General features: G+C 37.0%; 1 protein-coding gene across 4 annotated transcripts in view; it reads right to left on the reverse strand.

The window, feature by feature from the left end:
- MACROD2 (mono-ADP ribosylhydrolase 2) overlaps positions 1 to 27,396 on the reverse strand; it is a 1,140,895-nt gene that overhangs the window by 977,058 nt on the left and 136,441 nt on the right. For 3 of the 4 annotated variants that reach the window (XM_034432401.2, XM_034432402.2, XM_087882286.1), the window contains exon 4: positions 5,709 to 5,738. The exons of the other annotated variant lie outside the window; for it this stretch is intronic. In XM_034432401.2, the coding sequence (XP_034288292.1) occupies positions 5,709 to 5,738 (30 nt within the window). The remainder of the gene's footprint in view (positions 1 to 5,708; positions 5,739 to 27,396) is intronic. 4 annotated transcript variants of the gene reach the window in all.

The raw sequence follows: 27,396 nt of genomic DNA on the forward strand, positions 1-27,396 counted from the left end.
ATTCTATTCTATTCTATTCTATTCTATTCTATTCTATTCTATTCTATTCTATTCTATTCTATTCTATTCTATTCTATTCTATTCCATTCCATTCCATTCCATTCCATTCCATTCCATTCCATTCTATGGGAAATATATTTGGTTACTTTTATTAACAAGAAACATGATAAAGATGAACACCAGTTTGAAAGGAGAAAGAAGATACGTTTTCCTGAAATGGTCTAAAATGGGTGTGGGGTAAGATGTTGATTCTTCCAACCACAAAACATATAATTTTTATCTTCAGATAGTGTTTCTTTACCAGAGGCACTTCTGGCTAGGAAAAATGTTTTCAGTTTCGGCTTTTAAATGGAGGGGAAACTGCCTCAAAGGGGAGCTGAGGATTGCTATTGAACTAGAAAATTTCGACAAAGCCTTGTACCAAGTAGAAATCATCAGCATTTATGGATAATGACTGAAGTGCTCTTTAACAAGATGAAAGAATTAAGTATTTCTGCAAATCCAATTCCACTCTCAGTGGAATAAAATTCAATTTACCACACTTAAAATGCAAAAATGAAGACTCATCACATAACTATCAAAAAGGCAGGAGGAATTTTAAACACTTTGAAATAAAAGTATATAGCTATACAGAAATAGATATACTGTAGCTATACATAGATCTATGTACATTTATAGACATGCACACTCCAACACCATAACTATAGCAAGCCACAACTATAATGTTCTTCCAATATAAAGTATAGATATATTTTAAATCACCTTTTCCCTCTCCCTTATTCATCTTGTGTGCACTAAACTCTTAATTTAACGCCCTCAGTTTACACGTTTTCAGGTATAATATCTGATCAAACTTCAAGACATATCTATTGTATTTGAAAGAAACCCAGTGAGTTACATATTATTTATGTTGTTTATATTATCTATACAAGTTATGTAATTTGTGTCTATTCAGGTTATGAATAATTATGAACAATACAACTCAATTCAATCCAATCAATCAAATGTTTATTTTGGTCATTAGTGCAGCATAGAATAAAAGCAAGAAAAATTACACCTATTTCAATATATTACTATTTATTTTTATTATTTATTTATTTAATTAAATTTCTATACCGCCCTTCTCCAATAGGACTCAGGGCGGTGCACAGCCTAAGTAAAAACAGAGCATACAAAATTTAAAAACAGTATTAAAATAATTAAATATTTTGGCCGTAATTAAAACAACCCAATTTAAAATCAATTTAAAATTTAGCTCAAGCCAGCCCAGCTAGTTGAAATAAATAAGTTTTCAGGGCCCGACGAAAAATCCGGAGGTCTGTTATTATCCGTAACTCTGGGGGAAGGTTGTTCCAGAGGGTAGGCGCCGTCACAGAGAAGGCTCTCCCCCTGGGGGTCGCCAGCCGACATTGTCTGGCGGACGGCACCCTGAGGAGGCCCACTCTGTGCGAGCGTACTGGCCGGTGGGAGGCTATTGGTGGCAGAAGGCGGTCTCGTAAGTACCCCGGCCCTAAGCCATGGAGCGCTTTAAAGGTGGTCACCAACACCTTGAAGCGCACCCGGAAGACCACCGGGAGCCAGTGCAGCTCGCGCAGGAGAGGTGTCACATGGGAGCGCCTCGTCGCCCCCATAATCCCCCGCACGGCCGCGTTCTGGACCAGCTGGAGCCTCCGGGTGCACCCCAGGGGGAGCCCCATGTAGAGAGCATTGCAGTAGTCCAGGCGGGAAGTGACTAGTGCCTGAGTGACTGTGCGTAGAGAGTCCCGATCTAGAAAGGGGCGCAACTGGCGTATCAGGCGAACCTGATAAAAAGCCCCCCTGGCCACGGCCGTCAAATGATCTTCTAGAGACAGCCGTGCGTCCAGGAGGACGCCCAAGTTGCAAGCCCTCTCCGTGGGGGCGAGTAATTCGCCCCCAATAGCCAGCGATGGCGTCAGCTGGCTATATCGGGACTATATAAAATTAGAATCCTAGCATATCTGTTTAAAATTTGTAATATTAAAAATAAGACTATAGACTGAAGGGTAACCTCTGAAAGACATAACAAAACAAATAAAGATATAGGCAAAATGAAATAGGATTTTTTTAGTAAGTTTATCTATGTTCAGTACGATTTATCTGTTTGTGAATTCTAACTGCTACTAAATAAATTTTAACTGCTGCCAAGCCAAATCTAGTCACATTGTATATTCTATAGTAAATAGTTCATCTGAGAGAAAATCAAGAAAAAAACTTTCATTATGGTATGTTAATGCTACACATGTCAAATAACAGAAGAATGAAAGTTTTCGATTGCATTGATAGGGATAGTGTTAAAGAACAGGTGTAGTGGCCTTAATAGTACTAGCAAACAAGAATATTTTTAATGTCATTTTTATTAAAGATTTTTACATGAATAAAAATAAACATGAACAAAATATATATCTGATTAAAAAAAAGAGGAATTAAAGGGGGGGAAAGAGAAATGAAAGAGAAAAATGTACAAAAGAAAAAAATACTTAAAGCAGGGGTGTCACCTTAAACACGGCGGCATCACGTGATGCATCGGGACTTTTTCCCCCTTTGCTAAACTGGGCGTGGTCATGGCCAGCATGTGACGCATCCAGCCCGCAGGCCGGGAGTTTGGCAGCCCTGACTTAAAGAAACTCTTCCAAACTTCTTTGTAGCTGTTACAGAATTAGTATCACTCCTCCCCACATTAAGATTACATCACACAGTTCACTTCTACACATATTCAATCCATTTTTAATTGGCAAATTCAGAAACCATCAACAGTTTCAGCATAAAGTCCATAAAGGGTTTCCAATTTTTGTAAAGTACTTATTATCTTATCCCTGATTAAACAAGTCAATTTTATATTATTTTCTTTCGCGCAGTATTCTGTTCTTATTAATCCTTAGTTTACTATTAAGATATTGTTGTAGAACCTGGTTTCCTGCCTTCCTCCTGACAAGATGCCCAAAATGTATTTCTTAGTACATTAGTACATTAGTACTAAGTACATTAACTTAACTTTTCATTTCTTATGTTAATGCTATGCGGCTAGATGTTTAATTTATTTAATTATTTCCAAAATACTTTAAAGTAAACAATATGCCAAATTTAACTAATCCTTAATCTATTTTAAATTTTTATAATTTAAACTCTACACAAGTTTATCACTTTAGATTAGTTTTAAATCCTTATAATTATATTTCACTTTAATCTTGTCCCAAATCGTAGGAACACTCACTAGGTGATGTAGTTGCTCTGCAGTTTGGAAGATTTCTGTAGCTGAAAAAATAATTATATTCCAAAAGTGGGGTTTGGATTATGCCAGTGACTTTAAAGCAGGCCCCACCTGAGGCTGAGAAGTTCTCTAGCTCCTGCAGGTTTCCTCATGAGAATAAGTCTTCTAGAGAACACGTGGACAATCCCTAGGCTTTTCCCTATCCAGAAAAGTTCTGTTGATCTGAGCACACCATGCAATCACAGTCTTCACCTGAACAGTGTCTCCACTCCTCAGAGATTCATCAGCTCGCTATTTCCACACACACCCCACCTTCAAAATTTCTATGCAGACATGGTCTTATATGCCTGAGACTCTGTAAATCTCCCATTAAGAGCTGTGGGGAGTAGCACATCAAACCTGGCTCTGAAAAGGCTCATTGTTCTACATGGGATGCTAAGGTAATTAAATATTTGCCCGGTTCCCATTTGGATCTAATTATATGAGCTAGCAATGGCTGGAATATGGCTGACCTTATTCTAAAATTCTAGATCTAGGACCCTTTCTCTAATAATTCTTCTGGCCTGAGTACATTCCAAATGGAGTAGTTGCTCAAGTGCAAGTCATAATGGATATGTTTCTTCAGAATTCCTTGTTGCCATGAAGATTAAAATTGGTCTGTCGGGACCAATGGAATAAATTCTGATGGGAAAAAATTAGCATTTGAGCCAAGTGAGTTTTAAAAGCTGCACTGTTACTTCCACTTTTTGTTACCCAGTGTCAGTGTTCCAGAAAACCCCAACTCCAATTAAAACCTCCGAGGCAAGCATTTTCTCAAAATTCCATTTATTAGAATACTGGCACATCTGGGAAAACCCAAATCTGACAATTCCGGGTTTTCCCTCGGTAAATCAAAATCCCCAAATCCATCCCCTGCACCCATCAGTCCATCATATTGTCCAATCACCATCCGTCCCATCTTGAGATATCACTCCAACCACTCCTTCTCTAGTTGCAGGACTTCATGACCTTGACCGAAAACAAGAATGCTATTTTATCTAACTACATTCCCTCTACTAAATCCCCCCTCCTACTTTCCCATACACAAGAAGGTGGCAGCGTGGAAGCTTCCGGTACTAATATGGCTTCCAAAGCCATGGAACAAATATGTCACCCAGCTTTATTTCTGAACATCAAATTGTTCACCATATTCTAGGTGTTTGATTTTTTAAAAATCCTGCCTATTCAGATTTAAAAGACATTAAGTTTTCATGAGTATCCCTTCCTTCCAATTGGTCTGTTGACTGGTTGTTTTTGCATATTTCAAACTGAAATATACCAAAGGATTCGATAACAAAACTAGATCGGAGATTTCTTGTAAAAATTGGAAGAATTTGCTATACAATGCACAGTCATATGGAAATGGCTTATCCCACAATTATCCCAGGGTCATTTATTCCCTTTTCTTTTTCTAAAGTTGATTTCAGGGCAGTACGTCATGCAAACAAGCTCTATAATATTTTTCTTCCAATTAATAACAATGATAGTAACTTCATCAAATAAAATGATCGGATATGTAAAATAACTATTCCATGACTTAACAATTCTGTGCAGGAATAAAACCAAATACATGTTTGCTCCAAAAATAAGAATTGCAAAATACTGCCAGTCAGATTAAGACAGTGCACAGATTGATTCTGACTCTCAACACATCAAACAGTTTAAATTGTTTCATTTTCATTCAGAGAAATAAACTGAGATCTCCAGACCCCTCTCAACAATAGCCAGAAAATATGCTTAGATATCTGACAACAGCATTTGAAAGATATCCAACAGGAAGACCTCCTCCTCCTCCCTTCTCCTTTTATTTTTTTATCGGAGTAAAATGAGCAACAGAGATGCCAAAAATCATCTTCATGTTATTCTTTTTGCTAAACTGCTTCAACAGTTTTGAAAGCTATAAAATGAAAAACACAATGATTGGTTTCTTTAAAAAAAAAGAAAAAGGAAGGGGAAAGGAAGGGAATATTACTATTTTTCTGAACAATTGGAATGGCATTAAATTTAGTAAATTACTCTACAAGTATGTAGTGTCTCAATAGATCAGTATTCAGAAAACTGAAATTTAGATATATTTTTATTCACTGTACATCTAATTTAGCAGCAGCCTGTCATCTCAACACTCTTAAATTCTGTCTCCTCACTTTCTCTCCAAAACCCAGCTCTTCTTTCAGACTATAAAACCTGATAGTTGTAATCACTTTACAATCATGGTGGAATTTAATCAGATCATGAAAATTTAAAATCTAATCCTTTATTAAATAGCAATGCCAGATTTGGTAGCCCAAGAAAATAAATACAATTATTTACATTATTAAAAATTGCAGATGCTTAGAATTTACATATTAGGCAGCAATTGTCCAACAGTGGTTCAAACATTTAATCTTAAATATAGATTATTTTTTTCAATACATAAGAGGCAAAAAAAAAAAAAACTTACCACCACCTCCTCCAAGAAGACTTGAATTAGCTGTGGGGGAAAAAAGCAAAAGAAACCAAAATTATATTTCCAAATAGCCAACCTTACAGCACATTCTTTTAGAACTATAGGAAAAATAACATTTTTACCCTGTTCGCTTTCTGCCTTGATACAAGTCTTTTAGGAATTCCAAAATGATGTACGAAGTAATATATTGCTTCTCTTCCAACCCAGCATGAAATGAAACCGATGTACTAAATTCATCTTATTAAAATCGCCCCGACCATCTTTTCCCGCAAAGCATGGTAGGACTTGTATTCTAACTACATCAAAACTTGCAGGGAGAAAAATGATTAAAGATTCCGTATCAGACAAAAACCTTACATCAGGGCAGCCTCACAAATGGCAAATAATAAATGTAAACGTAATAAAATATATCTGATAAACTCACACGTTTTCTATTTCTATTTAAGAACTATGACCTTCATACATGTGCATACACTCATAACACTAAAATATATATTTATTACAGCAGCATATATCATGATTTCACTTTCAATTCCATATTATTGTATACAAGAGTTTTTGGACATTTTAAATCATAATATAATCCCTAAATATTCATAAAAATCTCAAACTGAAATTTTAAAGTATGACAACAGAGAAATATATGAGAAAACTACTGGAAACCAACTCTGTTAATAATACTATGAGTTAGTATAAGTATAGTATAGCATAATATAAAGTTACAACAGATGCATTTAATTTACCTATCCAATAAATCCCATTATACTAATAATCCCATTATTTAAAATAGTTGTATGTCAAGGACCTCAACAGAAATCAGAAGTGTAAATTTGCTGGACCTATCAACATCTATTTAAAAGGTAGACACTAGAGACCACAGAGAGTTTAAGGAATCATGGTGACAGTGTCAGATAATGTAGCAAGATATTTTTCCAGAACTAATACTATGGGGGTACCTGGTAGATTTTGTTTGTCAATAGCATTATTACCCAGAACGTGTTGGAAGAAAAATCCAGTTCCAGTTCCAAGCCGGGAATAAAATAGAGGCTGATTGGAAAGAAAGTTGGTTTATTGATGAACAGAACCACCAACAGCATGTGATTCTGGGACAGCTGACAAAATGGAGTTGAGAGTGGGTGGGTTTTATACAGTGGTGAAATCCAATTTGTTTTACTACCAGTTCTGTGGGAGTGGCTTGGTGGGCATGGTGTGGTATGGTGGGTGTAGCTTGGTGGGTATGGCAGTGGAAGGATACTGCAAAATCTCCATTCCCTCCCCACTCCTGGGGGAAGGTTATTGCAAAATCTCTATTCCCATCCCACTTTGGGGCCAGCAAGAGGGGGTATTTGCCGGTACTCTGAACTGCTCAAAATTTCCACTACCGGTTCTCCAGAAGCTGTCAGAACCAGCTGGATTTCACCCCTGGTTTTATATCTTCTTTGGGCTTTGTATTTGAGCTTCCTGTTCCTGTGTAAGAATATGTCCTTTAATATTCTAATGGATGTTGACAGATTTCTATGGGGTCATGACTAGCTCTATAGGCAGAAGGGAAAATGCAAATCCTAGGTGTTTGAGTTAATCTTGTCAACATAATTGTTTATCTGGAGTTTCTGTCTGGCCCAGTCTTTCTGAATGGATTACCAAATCTGCATTTCTATAAACTGACCTCCTCAGTTTCTGCTTGGGACAGGGAGACTGGTGCTGGTTTTGCCTCCCTCAAGATTTTTTTTTCATTTCTCCTTTAGGGGAAATATTCTATCCTGCCTTTTTAATATTCCCCACAATTTTTCATTTTCTAAGAGGGTGTGTGGGTGCTGACTTTCTACAAATGTCCTACAACATCTTGCATTATCATTGTCGGACTCAAGAACTCTCCTTAGATAAGGAAGAGATTCAGAAGACGCCTCCTAGAAACAGGGCACCTGCCAGGGATCAACCATGATACCAAGCCAACAACTGTTTCCACTGTTCCAGCCTTGGTTCTAGCAGAATGTGACCGAAACAGAGCTTTCCCAACCTGCTGTCAAAAACACTGATATCTAAAGAGAAACAGTGCCAAACAGAAAAGTGCTTGGCTTGACAAGAATGACCTGCTGAAGAAAGTCAGGCCTTATTAGGCCCAGTGAGTTCAGATGAGTCAGAGGCCATTGGTATTTAGGAAGCAATTTAAGCTTCGTAATTATGTTGGAGCAATGCCAATCCATGAAGGTCTCTGTAGATTTCTCTTCTAGAACTTCTAGCTGCCTTGACTTTTCTTTGAGATTTAACTTTTTATCTTTGAACTTTATCACTCTTGCTGCTTCTTGACACACAATTTGCCTGGTTTGTTTGCTCACGATTGTTTGAAACCTGGAATAAATTTACAGTGTTGAGACTAACCAGGTGTATTTATTAAAACCTTAAACCATGTAAAAGACTACACTTTGTAAAATGATGAAAAAGGTTCAATAAAAACACAATCCCTAACTTCAGTCTTGCAACCCAACCAATACTGTTCAAAAGGAAAAAAAAGGATGAAGTAGAAAAATGGCTAGCCAAGCATTAACCTGGAAGCAAAAGTAAATCATTGTAGTACTGTTGCTAAGAAAACAATATGGATGCATCCATCAGAATTCAGGTTCATGTCCCGTCCCATCCCCCACACACATATATAAATGTAGGTAGAAAGAGAGAAGCAACCTCCTGAAGTTATTTTTTTCTTTGACAATCTATACAACCAGGGAATCTTGGCAGTTCCGACATATTCTTTAGGGGATGTGCAAATATTAGCACCTCTTTATTTCCTGGCCAGGGATGATAGTGAAAACAGCAAATTCTCTCCTACAGATTTGCATTAGTGTCCTGATGTAAAAGATATGCTAAGGTATGCAGCTTCAAATACAGTTTAAGAAAACTTGGAAAATACTTATTTTTGTGGCAAAGAAAACATAACTGAATGCTTAATTCTAACGGTTCCAATTTATTCATCAAATATTAAATTAACATTTGGGACAATGCAGTTAAGCAAAGACAGATACAAACGGGGTAACATATAAAGAAAGTCCAAATTGTAATACTCGAAAGTGACAGATATGCAAATTATACAGAGACAGAATCATTCAACAGCTTTAGCAAAGCCTAGGCATGCCTTCCAACAAGAACATACAGTGCCAAACTCTTTATCTAAGACTATAATCCAAGCTCTCAGATATAACTGACAGGAAATTGGATTCTTACAAGCAGCAATCAAGCCCAAACACGAGTAATCATTTGGGTTAAAACTACATTGAGCAATGTAAGATGAAAAACAACAACAACAACCAGAAGTATTTGTACTAATGAAGCTAAAAGGGAAAGGGAAAAGAGAGATACTTAAAATATTAAGCTTTAAAACCACTAACAATAAGAAATAACTCAACCGTTTTAGAAAATGTCTCACAATGAATTACCAAACTTTGTTCTCCAAATCCACAATGCATAATTTTACAGGGAAATATTGCAATGGGTCAATCTATATTTTAAAAAAATGTCACCATGTCTGAATCAAGGTTGCCCCTCTGAAACTGGGAGACTTTCTTCCACTGGTGATGGAAGCAATGCCAATGGAACAAGACAGTAGGCCAATTATTTTCACCTTCCATTCCTTTATTTTGCATAAATCAGAATAAGTCTGTACAAATCATGTTAGCAAAAGTGCCCTCTTGAATCCATTCTTCAGTAAAACAGAAGAACTGCAGCAGCTCAACTTGTATAGCTGCTTTGACATTAACCGAAGGATTTCTGAGCACTAGGGAAACTAGTGAAATAATGCAAATATAAAAAAGGAAGCTATTATAAGATAAATATGGTATATTTTTCACAGAACTATTTGACATTGTTTTTAAAATGCGTATAAATAGTCTAAACATTTATTTTGAATGTAAAGCATAAGGGAAATAGCGAAAAAATACTTCAAGAGCATTGCCTGTGTTACTGATAAATTATCAGTTTACTGTTCTGTACCTCCTTCACATTATCATCAAATGGCTTTTATCTTTTAGAAAAGAAAAGAAAAACATGTTACATTCCCAGCTTTGCCTTTAACCATCTACTTCCAAATGAAATGGTTCTATACCTGATGTCAAAAATAGTTTGTTTTTTTCAAAGGTAATATGAAATTTTAGAAGATTTCATCTCAGGAGAAATTGATACATAGTACAGTAGGAAAGGCCCTGGTAAATAAACATTTCATCCCTGTTTCTTCTTTGCTAGTGTATGTATCAGACTACCTCCAGCTAAAAAGAGGAAAAATCACATTCTCTTTTATTTTTTATTTTTTTTAAAGTTTGAGTCTATTTCTCCTGTAGGGGAAATATTCTATCCTCTCCAATAAGATTGGTCTGTTTCCCCACAAAGGAGTAGAAAGGGCTGATTTCCCTGGTCACCTGTCTTAATGCTACACAGTCAGAAAATGGTGCAATAGAATTTATTTCATTTTTATCACCTTTTTTCCTTTTACCTCCCAGTAAGATGAATGGGTTGTGGAAGTCCTGTCAGTCTTATATGTTGAGTTACAACATTCACTATCAAGCATTTTAGACCAAGGTAGGAAGTTAAACCCAGATAAGTGGATTCAAAGCACTTCTTGGAGAGGAGAATACTTACGCTTACAAAAGTCATTTAAAAAAATACAACACACTAATGTTGAGAAAATGATTAGAATCCATACTCTATGTTTAACATTCAAAAGACGTATTTCCTATTTTCCCCTTGCAAACAATGTTTGATTTTTTAAAAAAAACATTTTTATAAGACTAGAAATCTAAAGATAGCAACAGTATTCTAAATAAATATTTTTAAAAAGAATATATTTTATTACATTCAGAAAAGAGGAGTGTCGGCTTCAGGGAATAAAGTATGGAGGTACACAATTTTCTTGTCTCTCGTATCCAAATATAGTGACATATCACCACTTGACTAGAGAGTAAATATAGCAATTCTAACTTCCATCTCCAGGTTTATCCCTGATTAACTGTAGACTCTTAAATTCCAAATATAAAGAGCATAATGATTTATTTCCTGCAGCCAGCTTCCATGTCTGAAGGAGGAGTAAGACTCACCATTTCCTACTTTCTTACCAGGCATCTTAACCACTACACCAACCCATTTCTGAAACTGAGAAAAAGACAAAAATGAATAGTGTCTCTGGTTTTGGAAATTGGGTGGTACATTATTCTCCCTAGTATCATTAAAATCAGGGGTGGGTTCTAACCGGCTTTACTACCGGTTCTCTTTGTGCGCGCGCTTCATGCGCAATTGCCTCTTTGCGCAAGCGTGTTGCGAATCTGCCCAGCTGAGGTGCAGCAATCCACTCTGCCTCATCTCTCAGCTGGGCGGAAAAAAAAGAAATATAAGGTCAGAATAATGCGGGGGCGGGCAGGAGGGCCCAGCTCCTGAAGAAAGAGAACCAGTTCGATGATGTAATAGCGTCACCGCTACCGGCTCGGCCGAACCAGGAGCAACCCACCACTGATTAAAATGTAAAAACTAATCAGATGTGATAGATTCAGTGTTGAATATTACGTTTGGACTCAATATATACTCACTGGATAGTTATGAACTTAGAATAACTTTATTGCCACTTTGAATGTACACTAATTGGCATACATTAAAATGAAATTTCGTTGCATACAGCTCTCAAAGGGTCTCCACCTCTAAGCAACTGTTGCTTCAGACTGTTATTAAGTATTAAAAGTATCAGTGGGAAGAATATCACTGGTTAAACCTGGGATTTTATACAACATATATATACCCTCAATTCAGTCTTGACTCATGCAATTGCCTGAACAAGTTCCTACAGTTTTCTTGACAAGTTTTTCTGGAAGTGGTATACCATTGCCTGCTTCTTAGGGCTGAGAGCAGTGGTGGGTTGCTCCTGGTTCGGACCGGTTCACAAGATTTGGTAGTAAAACCAGCCGGAGGCCCCGCCCACTGCCCCGGATGTCTTCATCAGCGATCTGTGCATGCACAGAAGCAAGGTATGCATGTGAGTGAAGCGAGCGCGTGCCCGTGATCCCGTTGTGAACCTGTAGTAAAAGTAAGTAGAACCCACCCCTGGCTGAGAAGGAATGTTTGGCTTAACTATTCTCTCCCTCTCTCTCTCTCTCTCTCTCTGTCTGTCTGTCTGTCTCCCGCTCCCTGTCTTTTTATACTGCTTAAGTTTATATTGTTTAAGTGTTCACAAACAAAAAAAGAATAAATGTTCTGAAAATATCAGTAAGTCGTAAAGGAGAGCATATAAGAAGCAGCTCCCCAATTTTCTCTAAGCTTAATTTCTATTAAACATAACAATCCCAAATTTCAAATACCTGTTGAAAATTACTTTATAAGGAAAGTGCTGCAGATTTTATATTTATATTTATTTGCAAGCATCCACACCATATGTTTCAAACATTTCTGACTGCACAGCATAAGCACTTGTCATTAGTAAGAAAAAGTTTTGTAGGAATATAAATTTTATATGACATTTCATGATGAAAATTTTTATCATAATTAGGAAACAACTGGCAGTGAGATTTCCATTCCGCCCATATTTTGGAAATGAGTTTGTCATGCCAGAAAGAGCTATCAGATTAGGGAAAATATTGTGTAAAACTGTCAAAGAAAATCAAAAGAAATGTTTTCTGTTCATCAACGTTTATGCCATTTTATATGAAGTACAACTTTCTTCCATGTAGAAATTTATTTGCATCCTGGATCTGTTGTTTGTGACATCATATAAGCATAATAATTTTATTAGATAAATAGAAAATCTTGCCATTCAAAATCATTTTCCCTATGAATTTTAGCTCATATGAAGGAGAACTGATTAATATTACCTCACAACAAATGCAGAAAATATTTTATATATTCATCCATATAATTTATATGGTATTATACTGTTTTATATTATATTTGCAGCTGTTGATACATGCCCATTTAATTGCTTATAAAACATTTATCATTCTGAATGTATTTACTGATTTTGATCTAGTTCTCAAAATCTTTATTTTAAGAGTCTGCAATTATTTGGTCCATATGGGGAAACAATGTTTATGAATGTAGTCCTGACTTAATAAATTACATGATAAAATTATCAGGAAAAACAAACAAAAATAATTTAAATGTATAAAATGGAAATAAGTTATATAATTCACTCTTGGACTTATTCTGAAAAAGGTATTAACAAAATTTTTCTCAGTACTAGTTATTATCTTGTTTGAAAAATATGTTTAAATAAAAACTATTATTGCAGCATAAATACTTTGAGCTATTAAACAAAAGGCATAATTAGAAAATACATACACATAATGAATAACAGAAAACTGTTTTAAGTATTTAATTGGTATTTGCCCATATCAACTTCCATCATAGTATTTTCCTATCCTTGAACTCTGCAAATTATTACTTTAAAGACATCATAATAAATCCCTTACACTTTCAAGCAACTGACAATCTTGAAAATAGATTGCAACCCTTTTTTGTTTCAAAGCAGTATTATTTAATCTCTAATTAAAGATGATTGCTTTAACCCTACTTTTTTCAGCTTCCTCAAATTAAAGAGCTTAAATAAAAATGGCATGCTTTGTTTACCAGGTCATTCCTCCTTCCTGACTAAGATACCAGTTGTTTTCATAATGCAAGTTAAATGAGTAATTGTACAGAGTGGGAAGAAAGTAAATATTTAATAACAACTAAGAAAAGTGCTACATTTAAACAAATAGGATCAACAGAAGAGAATATACCTGTATGTAGCTCATGGTTGAATTGTGGAATTCTTGTACCCCTGTGAGCAGGAAATCACATGTTCTTTAGCTGGCATAGGCTTTCATGCACAGAGTTAAGTTCTTTGATGTCATAATGTAATGACATATTATATGTGTAAATCGAAGCAGTGTGGCTTTTTGAAATTGACAGATGGAAGTGTGATAAATGCACAGATTTTCTAAGTGTTGTCCAAGATTTTCTGTCAATGAACTGGGATAGGCAGCTGTAGAAGTTTGATGATGTTAAAAATATCAGGCTATTTTATATTTAGGATGTAAGCTGTTCTGAGTAAAGCTGCCTTTTGCGATTGACTGATGGTGATTTTTGTCAATGCCAATGGTTTTTGCAACGCAAAAGCATCATGCGTGCACACCCACGAGCGAACCAGTAGCAACTGAAATTGAAACCCACTACTGCTTGGCTTTTTTTTTATTATGATGGTTTGTTGCACAGTCAGCCAGATATTTAGATTGAATTTGGTATTTTTGTCCACCTATCCCAAGGACCAGATATTGGGGTTTGATGATGCTAAGGATATCATCTCAAGGTAAAAGTATTCAATTAAAACTGCCTTTTGCCACTGACTGATGGTGATATGCTATCATATATGATATAATATGATGAATTTGTATCCCACTTTTATTTTTACTCAAGATGATGAATATATCCAACACACCTTCCTCTTTCTATTTCCCCCACAGCAATAACCCTGTGAGGTGAGTTAGGCTAAGAGAGAGTGACAGGCCCAAGGTCACTCAGCTGGCTTTATTATTATTAAATAAATATGCAAATAAATACAGACCAATAATTAAATAGGAACTGAATAATGATAGTGAGAAGTCTGATTCTTAATTTTCATGAGTCATAATTAAACCCCCTTCTTCCTCCTTTTCTCTCTTTAAAGTACATGGACATTTTACCCAAAAATATTAAAGGACACTTTCATCTATTTGTAATTTAAGCAACTGTTCACAATTTTACTCATTGAAAGAAAAACTTTAATATCCAACAGTATTGTCCAAATTAGTATCATAAAACATATGTGCAAGCAGATTTCAGTCTTACTCAGATTTCTGTGTCACCAGATTTTTCAGTTCTGCATCCAACATAGCAGTTGGATGAATTAGACCCTCTTCATCTTCACTTTTGCCACTTTCTAAGCATAGTAAACATGGATGATTGATATAAAACTAGTCAGCATCATTCTCTTGCTGATAAATAGAAGAGTGGAAAGAAAGTGATCTGATCCATGTCCTGGTCCCTGATGTATCAAAAGTTTCTGAGGTTCCCTTACCTACATACTCACAGAGTAGATAAATAAATTGCTATCACAGCAATTCCATAATTTTTCAGGAGGTTATACATGCAGAAGTATGCAGTAAACCTGACTAATTTTATTCCCAAACCAAAATCGGATGACCAATTCTGCATTGTGAAACATTGGGGCAAGCAAATAACCTGATATCAGATGTAATGCAACACTATTTTATTTTTATAGGATTGATTGCTTAATTTAAATATAAAAATTACTTAGCATAAAGGCAACATTGAAGTTCTGAGTTCATACTTACAAGATTAATCCGGCGACTTCAATTTTACTGAGTTTCCCTACTCTTTTTTTATTTATTTATTTAAAAAGTTTTACAAATACATTTTCTCCCCAATTTCTCCCCCAAACCCTCCTCCCTAACCCTCCCTTCCCCCCAAGACTTCCTCAAGATAAAATCCAAATCAAAATCACATTTTGTAAAACTTAAACCCCTCCATCCCCTGTATACTATTTATATCTTCATAAAATTCAGTTAATCTATCCCTGCATAATACATTCAGCTAAAAGCTATCTGATATTTCTTAGTTTGATATTTATTCTGCACATAATCCATCCACTTCTTCCACTCCTAAGCATAAGTCTCTTGAGTCCGATCTTTTAGATACACTGAAATCTTCGCCATCTCTGCAAAACTGGCCATCTTCGAAGTCCATTCTTCAATAGTAGGCATAACATCGTTTTTCCAATATTGACCTATCAATAATCTCGCTGCTGTCACCATATACAATATCAATTTTGTTTCACCCACTGAAAAGCCCTTAACTATACCCAGTAAAAACAACTGAGGAGAAAATTGAATTTTTTTCTTCAAAACATTTTGCATAACCCACCAAATTTTTATCCAAAAAGCCTTCACTTTCTTGCAAGTCCACCAAATATGATAATATGTAGCATCTAAACAATCACATCTCCAACATTTTGGTTGAACATTAGGATACATGCACAACAGTTTCTTAGGATCTAAATGCCACCTATAAAACATTTTATAAAAATTTTCCCTCAAATTCTGCGACTGTGTAAATTTGACATTCTGGACCCATATTTTTTCCCATGTTTCCAACATCACTGGTTCTGCAAAATTTTGCGCCCACTTTATCATACAATCTTTAACCAATTCATTTTCCGAATCTCTTTCTAACAAAACATTATAAACCCTCTTAATATGCATTGGGCCTTTCTCTTTTATATGTCTAACCAATTCTTCTTCGTGCATCATTATACCAGTTTTTTGATCTTCTTTCCATCTCAGTTGAAGTTGATTATACTGTAACCAAGTTAAATTAATCCCTTCTTCCAACAGTATTTCTAATGTCTTTAGTTGCCATCTGCCCCCATCCATAAAAAGAACTTCTTTGTATAACAACCCCCCGAGTGACATTATATTTGTATTCCACATAATATGACCAAGATCCAGCCATAACGGTATTTTGTAATCCCATTTGAATCGGTGCTTCTTCCAAACTCTCATCAAAGAGTTCCTATGTATGTGGCTTTTGAATACTTTATCCACTTTATTCTCATAGAATAAATATACATGCCAACCAAATTCAAGATTATGACTTTCTATATTCAATATTCCAGTCTTTATCCTTCCAAACCAATCACTTGCTTGTGTCAAGGCTGCTGCTTCATAATACAATTGTAGGTTTGGAAGTTTAAGGCCACCCCTTTCTGGAACATCTTGCATAATTTTCAGTTTAACTCTCGGCTTTTTCTCATTCCAGACAAACTTATTTACTCCTCTTTGCCATTCTGTCAGTTGTTTATCACTTTTAAGCACCAGAATCATTTGAAACAAAAAAAGAAATCTAGGTAAAACATTCATCTTAACTACTGCTATTCTTCCAAGTAAAGACAGCTGCAGTTTTTTCCAAGTTTCCATATCCTTTTGTACCTCTCGCCACAACACCTCGTAATTATTTTGGAACAATTTTATATTTGAGTCTGCAACTTGAACTCCTAGATATTTAATCTTTGATACTATTTCAAAGCCTGCCTTACTTTCAAGTTCCTGTTTTCGATCTTGTGTCATATTTTTAACTATCATCTTAGTTTTTTCCTGGTTCAGTCTAAATCCTGATACCATACCATATTCTTCTATAATGTCTTTCATCTGGATTATTGATTCCATCGGCTGTGTTAGGGTAACAACCAGATCATCTGCAAATGCCCTTGTTCTATAGTCCTCTTGCCGAGTTTCCCTACTCTTATTCAAACCTTGCTTCAGTGTAAAAAAAATCATCACCAAGACTCCATCACTGAAGTTACTCCAATCAACCACCCATCACTTTAATCCCTCTATGCATCCAATGAAATGAACTACGTCTCGTGTAAGCTTATGAGTTTTAATAAAATGTGTTACTTGGAAAATGTGTCACCAGACTCTATCATTGCTAAAGCACCCTGAATATCTATTACTTTCCCCTTTCTAGTCATACAAGTGATCCTCAGTTTAGAATCATAATGAAGCCTGCCTATTATGGTGTAAATTGTGATGGAAATAAAGCTGGTTGTCACATGACTGACCTGATTTTATTCTTTTTTTTTTGTGGGAAATCATTAACAAATGCCACAGTCATTGAGGTAACCAATTGTTCACTATGGGCCACTTTTGCCAAAACCCAGAAAAGCAAGTTTTCTGCAAAAATGTTGTAAAACACAATCACTTACCACAGAATGTTGCATTCAACTTTAAATGAATGCAACAAATAAATGCAGCAAATAAATGTACACTGGTTTCCAAGCACCCAAAATGTGGGGCAGGGGGCAGCTATTGGGAATTCAGAACTGGGTTGCAAGCACCCCTTGGGAGACCTGTCATAACTTCGACTTTGCATATTGAGGACTCTTTGTATACCAAAACATACAATATTGACCCTACTGCCTGTTCAGTTGTTTTTGCCTACAATTCTTAGTTCTTTGTTTCTACTTGGCTTAACCAGACTCCTGTCCACACGTTTAAATCTGACATACTATGAAAGTTCTTCTATGTAGCCTATAAGGGAGCTATATTGAAGGGAAGGGAAGGAAGGGAGCAGATGAAAACAAACTATTAAACCCTAATCTAGCTGTGAGTGATTACTGGAATGTTATAGGAGAAGGACTGGAAGAGTCAGCAGGAGTGATGAAAAGGGGAGATCAATCTAGAATCACTACATAGTCACAAACAAAATAAGTCCACCACCACTCTTGACTGACATTGACCCTTATTTAACCAAGTGCTGACCATTAATTGAGAAGATTGCTGCTTATAGAAATAAATCAGTTTAATTGGGATCTAGGACAACTCTCCATAGGACAACTTGCATTGGGACAATTCAATGCAGGATAACTCAAGAGGGCGACAACTGAATTGTAGTGGACCTTATCTTGTTTTAAGTTTGAAACTTCTCAAGTTGGAAGTCCTCAAGGTTGAGGTGAGCTGCAATTCTACTTATCCCTCTCATGAGTTATCCCACATTGAACTGTCCTGTGGTGAGTTGTCCCATGGCAAATTGGCTCCAGCAAGTTGTCCTGCAGCGATTTGGCTGTGACGAGACAGCCATGATGAGATGGCTAGGGCGAGTTGATCAGGGCAAGTTGTCCCATTCTGATATAATTGAACCTTCATTGTAGACGTGGTCTTTTGCGCCTAGCAGGTATTTTTCTTAGCAACTGTACCAATATTAGGTAATTTACTCCATATTATATGAAGTTTACATTAATTTTTACGTGTTTGGAGTACATTTTATTTAAAAGCTAGGTATCTACAAATTATTTCTCTGTTTTTAATGCTTAATAGTTACTAAACATGGTCTGATACTGCATTCAGGTTTAAGTTGTAGTGAATTGGTTTAAATGTGGACAGCCAAAGGCTAGGATATAAATACTGATATACATGAAAATAAACATGATAATACAGTATATGGAAAGCAGTATTTTAAATAAAAATTACTTGAATATGCATTTTAGCAGTGATCTATTTTATTAATGTCACTTTTAAGCAATGAAATGATAAAAGTTTGAAGATCAAATACCAAATACACATACCCAATCCTTGATTTCTCTGATTCCTATAAAATACATAGTTTTAGACTATATGTCATTATTTTCTTTTAGAAATATGAAGACATAAATATCTTTAAGAGTATTTAAATACCTATTATTTTTCTGTTCCCAAAACTTATTCAAGAATAGACATGTGTTGGATTTTCAGCTCTTCATTAACCAAATATACAGAACTGGAAATCACAGCTCTTCCTTATGCAGATCATAATCCAATAATTGTAAGAAGAACCTCAAAAACGAAAAAGTGGAGACTGAATAGTCTATTACTATTGGAAGAAGATATTAATCAAAGTGTCAACATGAATTAAATAGCTTATTCCAAACCAATTTAACTCCTGACATCTTTTTATCTACAGTAAGGGATTTTGCTAAAGCATTTTGAGACTATTTATCTCTTTGGCATGAAATAGAAAGAAGCAAAAACATAAGGATGTACTGATGAATGAACTGAAGAAACTGAAATTAAGACATAAGCAGAACCTGGAAAAAAATCAAAGTTATTCATAATCAATTGGACCTAATGAAAGTAAATGAAACTTATAAGAGGTAATCTTGCTGAACAAAAATATTTTGAAAAAGTAATAAACCAGGCAAAATTTTGGCATATAATATGAAAAGAAGAGAAAAGAATTATTGCTGGGCTGGAAAACAGTATGTTTCAACAAGAAGATGATTAAACAATCTGTTAAATATTACTCTCAATTATACAGTACACAGACACTAAATCTGGAAAAGATAAAACAATACTTAAATTTAATACAAACAATGAAATGTATAAAGTGACAAAAGGAAGCTTTTTTAAAACATCAATCCCAAAAGATGAAATGATCGAAGCAATGTAGGGACTAAAATTGAAGAAATCCCTAAGACTATGCCAAGAAGCTTTTACTTCTTTGATTTATAAAGAGGCAATTAACAATTCACCCAGAGTCATATAGACCCATCTCTTTATTTAATGTAGATTACTAGTATTTTACAGCAAAACTGAATCTTTATAATGGATCCAATGCATCCTAATCAGACTGGGTTTGTCCCAAAGTGATACATGAGGAATAATATCAGGTATATTTTTAATGTTATTGATAAATCAAGCAAACATAACAAGAAAGCTATTATGATTTTTCTAAATACAGAGAAAGCTTGTGATAACTTAGAATGGACTGTCATACTCACAACTCTAAACATGAGCTGTAATTTTAATTTGGATACAAAGCACTTATTTAAAAAGAAACTAAGTAACAATAAACAGATTTTTGTCCCCAAGGCTGCCTCTTTCCTTATTTTTACAGGGAATAAAACCATTGGCAAGGAACTCAATATAATTTTAGGATTTAAACTGCAAAGCTACGTACCTTTTGCCATGCCCTTAAGACTTTACTGTTTCAACAGGCTGAGCTGGCTTAAGAACGAATTTTAATGGGTGTTTTACTTTTTAATATAGGGCCAAATTATTTAATATATTTTAAACTGTTTTTAAATTTTATGGATATATGTGTTTTATTGTGGCTGTACACCGCCCTGAGTCCCTTGGGAGAAGGGCGGTATAAAAATTTAAATAATAAATAAATAATAAATAAATAAATAAATAAAATAAACAACATGCGATCCTATTGTACTTATAGTTACTCATGCAACTATATTGGAATTGATAATGGAATTGATAATGGAACAGGAATATCTGGCGACATCAAATTGTATTATTAAACAGTATTATTTAGATCATATAATAGATGATATCATTTTATTGCTTTTATTCAGGTAGTGGAACCATTGGATGTTTAAATGCCTTTGGCTTCATACAAATATAAATGCAAAATGTATAGGCAATTATTTAATCATAAGCAACATATTAAAATATGGGAAAATCATAGAATCAGCAGATTTATTATCCTTTGCTTTAATATTAAATATTTCCTTTCATGAAGGGAATGTACAAAAATCTTTGATCATTGGAGAAATAATAATTTATATACCCTGTTTCCCCAAAAATAAGACATCCCCTGATAATAATCCCAATCAGGCTTTTGAGCGCATGGCAATAAGGCCAAGCACTTATTTCAGGGTTCAAAAAAAATATAAGACAGGGTCTTATTTTCGGTATGCTACAAGACTTTATTCTAAACAAAAGAAGGATGAAATATTTTGAAATTCTTGGAACGATCAGAATTATCTTATTGCTTCAAATAACTTGTTTTAAAAAGAATGGCAAAAAGCAAGGCAGAATTCTGAAAGAATTGGTCAGATTTGAAGAATATGTAACATCAACCTCAGAACCTCAGAATATTGTGATTAAACAAGAATATTTCCATAAGTATTTTAATACAAGGCCACACCCAACCTCTTTGTATATGTACCATTTATATATCTATCATGACTTTACCAAATATAATTTTCAGTATAAAAAAAAATAACTCCATATTTGAAAAACAAATTTAACACATATTTTAAATCAATTTGGAAAACATTTATGAATTGTAATTCTGCCTATTAACTTATACCACATTTAAAGCTTGGCTTTCTTTTAACATGAGGCTTCAATATATTAGTTTTTGTTCAAATTTGTTAAATTTTGTTCAAATTTAATAATGATAAAAGCTTTAGATTTCAATTAAACTATTGTTAATAATTTCTTCTAATTCATGACTCATATTATACTAGTCCCTTGACTTACTTATTGAAAACTGATTTGATCTTAATAATTTTGAAATCTCAAATTATTCAATTTTAATATGCAGCACTGATTTTTCTATTTTTTCCTCTTTGTCCTCTTAGTTGTGTTCTTAGTATGGAGATAAAACTAATAAGCTGTATGCTTTTTGACTTCCTATTTCCTCTATGTCAGAGAAGTTCCATATGTATGTGCACATATATGTTAGTATCAAATTACTCTAAAAAATAATAGATATTTAAGAACAATTAAGTAACTCTTAACTGTTGTTCATAGGACTTCACTCAAAGATAGCATAAAGATATAATTTGACCCAACAGAAGCAGATTGTAAAGACTTCATGGAGGGATAGTCTTGTGGCCATTTTCCCTTGCATCCAGCAAAGTTAAATTCAGTATGAATTAGTCATGACCAAGCATGTATATTGACCTGAATTGTAGTGTAATCACTTGGCCAGTGGTGGGTTTCAAAAATTTTTACTACCGGTTCTGTGGGCGTGGCTTGGTGGGCATGGCATGGCTTGATGGGCGTGGTTTGGTGGGCATGGCAAGGGAAGGATACTGTAAAATCTCCATTCCCACCCCACTCCAGGGGAAGGATACTGCAAATCCCCATTTCCTCCCAATCAGCTGGGACTTGGGCGGCAAAGAATAGATGGGGGCAGGGCCAGTCAGAATTTTTACTACCAGTTCTCCAAACTACTTAAAATTTCCGCTACTGGTTCTCCAGAACTGGTCAGAACCTGCTGAAACCCACCTCTGCACTTGGCCTTCCATTGAGAACATCCAATGAATTAAGTACACATCAAGAATTAGCTAGACATCTGAAACTATTAGGTGGATCAATACATTACAATCTAAAATTGTAAATACTATTTTTGTAAATACTAATAGTTGCTTTCATATTTGGGTTTCTCCACATTTATGTTGGAGAACAACATAAATAAAGAAAATAGAGAAAAAAATATGTAATAGCAGTGAGAAGAAAGGGGAATACTCAAATGGGTTTATAGCTTCACAATCTCATGTCCTCCAGACCCAAAATGAAATCACAAGAAACCTCTGAATATTTTGTAAAAATGAAAAACTGTGACTTTGGCTTGGTTTTGCAGAAGAGGAAGAGAAATCTATAAATGAGGCAACAGAGAAAGTGTTATAAATTCCAAGTAAATGCAACATACTATCAAAGGAATCACCATGAATGTATTATTAAAACAGTTACGGTATAGCTTCTGGCTGATATGCCTGGCTTTACTGATGCTCATTTTATTTTTAAAAATATAGTGATTGTGAAACTATGTTATTGTTTTTAACTTCTGCTATATCAAGTCTTTGCTTATATTTTAAAGCAAAGCTTGAACGTAAGGAGAGAGAAAAATGTTATTGCATGCTTCAAGATTTAAGTGCTGCGATACCCATTAAGGCCTGGTGAGAGATGGATGGCTGTAAAACAATAAATCCAAGGATTAAGATTATCTAGAGGTATCATTTGTTATATATACAATACATGCACTGAATATGAAAACGTCTGTTCTGGAATCACCTGAAAATGGCTATAGTGAACATAGATGAACATAGATCAGGCATGGATTCCATCAAACTATCCACTGCCTATAGTAAATATTGCTCAATTGATTTATTGAACTTGTTGAGATTTCTACAAATGATTGGTTTGTTTTCTAAGCTTTAGAAATTTCCCACCCCATCACACTTTAACATGGAAATTTTCAAAAATGTAGCAGGGCAAGAACTTTCATTGCCAGCAAGAGCTTCAGTGCCATTGGTTAGTTATTCTGTTTCTCAAACAATGCTCTCTAGTAGTGCAGCTTGTGAAGTTATTTTTGCACATTTATTGATATACGACACAAGCTACTACTATATCTGTCTTCATTTAAATATTTATTTAAAAGATTTGTATGGCCATCCATCTGAAAATACAACTCAGGTGAATCACAAAAACAATAAAATCCAGAATTATAAAAATCATAAAACATAAAACCATAAAATCAAAACAAAACTCAGCACCTCAATCATCCACTTGGGATGATCCTCAACCAATTCTGGACATCCTCACTTTACCCTGATGCCAAGGTAAGATGTCAAGTCTTGAAAACTTTCTGGAAGGTTTTAGGGAAGGGATACCAAATCACTAGGGTAGGGGATGTTCCATAAAGTAGGATCAGCCATAGAAAAGGCATGTTTTCAAGGACCCACTAGATGGCAACATTTCAGGGAAGGGACCTAGAACATGCTTAATCTACCTGATCTAGTAGGATGGACAGATCCTTCAAACAACCTAGTCTCATGGCATGAAAACCAGCTCTTTGAATTGAACCCAGAAAGAAACTAGGAGCCAGCACAGCTTTCAAAGCAGTGGTTTTATGTGGTAACTTGCAGAAATAAAAATTTTATCCATTAAAATTATGAAACATTGTCAACTTTTCTGACATAACAGTTTGTAAAATAAATATTTTACAATAAATAAATATTCTATAATGTGACTAATAAGGGAAATGAGGAGGAAGAGGAAGAAAATGAAATTTGTTCTGAATTGAGAACGGCGGATAAGAGACCAAGATAAGCAACACGGTTTATTCCAGCAACAAGCACAAGGGTTAAAATATAACCTAACATCGGTCGTGCGCAGCCGCTATTTATATTGCAGCTGGACTTGCACGACCAATAAAACACTTTAAAACATTCACACCTCCCGCCGGCCGAGCTATCAGCTCAGCCGATCAGGAAGCCTCCGTTGCTGGGCGGCCGCTCATCAGATCGTAACACTCCTCCCCCTTTAGATACTACAATAATCGTCCAGATAACCCGGGCGCCTACATATACGCCCGGACCGGTGCAAATCGCCGTCCAAGCGATCAGGGGGTGACGCCGTCTCCGGTACTTCCTGAGATGTCATAGACGGAGGTAGCTGGTCTGAAGACAGTGGAATATTTGATGATCGTGCAAGAACATCTACGGGTACCTCTGGCAATGAAGGAGCTGTAATTACAACAGATGAACGTGAAGACCCCAATGACGGAGCCTCTAGAGTACTATCGTCCACCGGATCAGCCGTCGGAAGTGCACCAAACATATCCAGCTCCTCGTTACCCCGGGTCCGAGCCGTAATGCGACTCCTTAGCTGGTCTATATGGTGCCGCCAGGTCCGGCCATCCTCAAGTTCGACCCTTTAAGAACGGGGTCCCGTGACTAAAATAATACGTCCAGGAAGCCACAAAGGATCACCCCCATAATTCCTGGCATAAACGCCATCACCAACCCCGAACACCCGGGGCCAGCTAGAGGAATCCATGGGTGCCTCAGGTGTATAGTCCGGATGTAGCCTATCTAACACAGTCCTTAGTCACCGGCCCATAAGAAGTTCGGCCGGGCTACGATTGGATACCGGGCACGGGGTCGAGTGCTGCACCAAAAGGTACCGCTCCACCTTCTCTTGCCAATCACCACGGCCGAAACGGGCCAAAGTGTCCTTGGCCGAGCGGACGGCCCTCTCCGCCCGGCCATTACTGGACGGATGATATGGTGCCACTAAGGCGTGACGAATACCCAACCTCATCAAAAACATCTGAAACGCTGCCGAAACAAATTGGGGTCCATTGTCCGAGACAATTACATCGGGAAGTCCATGTGTGGCAAATATGTTACGGAGAGCCTTGCTCACAGCGTCCGACGTGGTTGATGCCATACGAACAACCTCCACCCATTTAGAATACGCATCAACCACGATTAGAAAAGTCTGGCCCTGAACCGGCTCTGCTAGATCTATATGCAGCCTGGACCACGGATTCCTGGGTATCTCCCATTCCCTAGGTGTGGCAACCGGGGGCCCTGGCCGGGATGACTGACAAACTTGACACCTTGCTACCCAATCTATGATGGCCTGATCAAGCTTAGGCCACCAAACATAACTACGGCCTAAAGCCTTCATTCTCTCGATACCGGGATGGCTATCGTGCAGCCGTTTCAGAATAGTTGGCCGCAATACAGGGGGAACCACCACTCGGCAGCCCCACAAAAGGCACCCCCGGGAAATAGAAAGCTCGTGTTGGCGGATGGAATATGGCTTAACCTCTGTGGGTAACGGCCCACGCGGCCATCCCCTACGCACCCAATCCATGACCTGTACAAGGGTAGGGTCCTTAGCGGAGTGTTTAGCTACATCCGCAGCCGTCACAAGGGAAGGAACATCATCTATCAAACGAACCAGCTGGTCCGGAACGGGATCCTCTACGGCCAAAGGAAGGGGGCAGCGGCTAAGGCCGTCCGCATTTCCCAAGGCACTCCCGGGGCGATAAATTAACTGATAGTTATAGGCGGCCAAGAAAACAGACCACCGCGCCAAACGCGGGGAGATAATCTGGGGAGTAGGCTTATCTCCGGCCAGCAAGCCCAAAAGTGGCTTGTGGTCTGTAACTAATTGAAAGGAATGGCCGTAAATATAATCGTGGAACTGCTTTACGGCGGCCACAAGTACCAACGCTTCTTTATCCAGTTGACTATAATTCCTCTCTGTCATCGACAGAGTTCTGGAATAATAGGCAACTGGAGCTTCGGACCCATTGGGTAAAACATGATTCAGCACAGCGCCGATGCCATATGGGGAGGCATCGCAAACCACGGTGAGGGGTATATGGTCACTATACTGGACCAGCACGGCATCAGAAGTAAGTAAATCTTTAACAGCCCTGAAAGCAGTAGCTTGGGCTTGCCCCCACTTCCAGGGGGCCGTTCTGTCCAATAGCCGATGGAGTGGTTCTGCCACAGACGCCTTATGCGGCAAAAATATGCTATAGAAATTAAGCAGGCCCAGAAAAGTCTGAAGCTCAGCCCTACATGATGGCACTGGAGCATTCTTTATGGCATTGACCTTAGAAGGTGTAGGATGAATGCCAAACTTATCAACAAGGAACCCTAAAAATTCGACCTGGGGAACGCCAAACTTACACTTAGATTTTTTAAGTTTCAGGCCCTTTTGTTGAAATCTGCGTAGCACCTGGCGAACACGTTCAACGAGGTCGTGTTTGGTGGTAGCCGAGATCAAAACATCATCGAAATAAGGAACGACACCAGGGATTCCCTGGAGCAACCGCACCATAAGGCTCTGAAAAATGCCAGGAGCTACGCAGACCCCAAATTGTAATCGGCGGCACTTAAAAGCGCCCCGATGCATGACAATTGTTTGGGCAGCGGCCGTGGCGTCATCAACAGGAAGCTGTTGATACGCCTGGGACATATCCAATTTAGCAAAAGTAGACCCTTGACCCAAAGAATGTAAGAGGTGTTGAACTACCGGGACCGGATACGGGTGGGCCTGCAAGGCCCGATTAAGGGTACACTTAAAGTCACCACAAATATGGATGGAACCATCCGGCTTAGTGGGGATAACAATAGGGGTCTCCCATCGAGAATGATCCGTAAGCTCAAGTACACCCTGAGCCAGCAACTTATCTATCTCCACATCCACCTTAGGGCGAAGGGCAAAAGGGACCCGTCGGGGCTTAAGGCGTATAGGTGGCACCTGGGAGTCTAAATTAAGAGATATGGGGGTACCCTTATATTTACCTAAGGTGCTGTCGAAAACCTCAGCGAACTCTGTTGTCAAGGTTTCGAAATCATCACTAGACGTGGTATGGATGCCGGCAATGGAAAGCCCCAACGCCCCGAACCAATCTAAACCCAAAAGGCTAGGGAGCCTGCCCTTGACTACCAAAAGTGGGAGGGGACCTGCAAACTCCCCCCACTCCACCATAAACTGGCTGCAACCCAAAATGGGAATGCCATTTCCTTGGTAGTCGTGGAGACGAGTAGAACAGGGTTGCAAATGGTCACAAGCGAAGGACGGCACCAGCTCTTTAA

The sequence above is a fragment of the Pantherophis guttatus genome, chromosome 1 (genome assembly GCF_059756535.1).
Source record: "Pantherophis guttatus breed Tessera chromosome 1, ASM5975653v1, whole genome shotgun sequence".
Classification (NCBI taxonomy): domain Eukaryota; kingdom Metazoa; phylum Chordata; class Lepidosauria; order Squamata; family Colubridae; genus Pantherophis; species Pantherophis guttatus.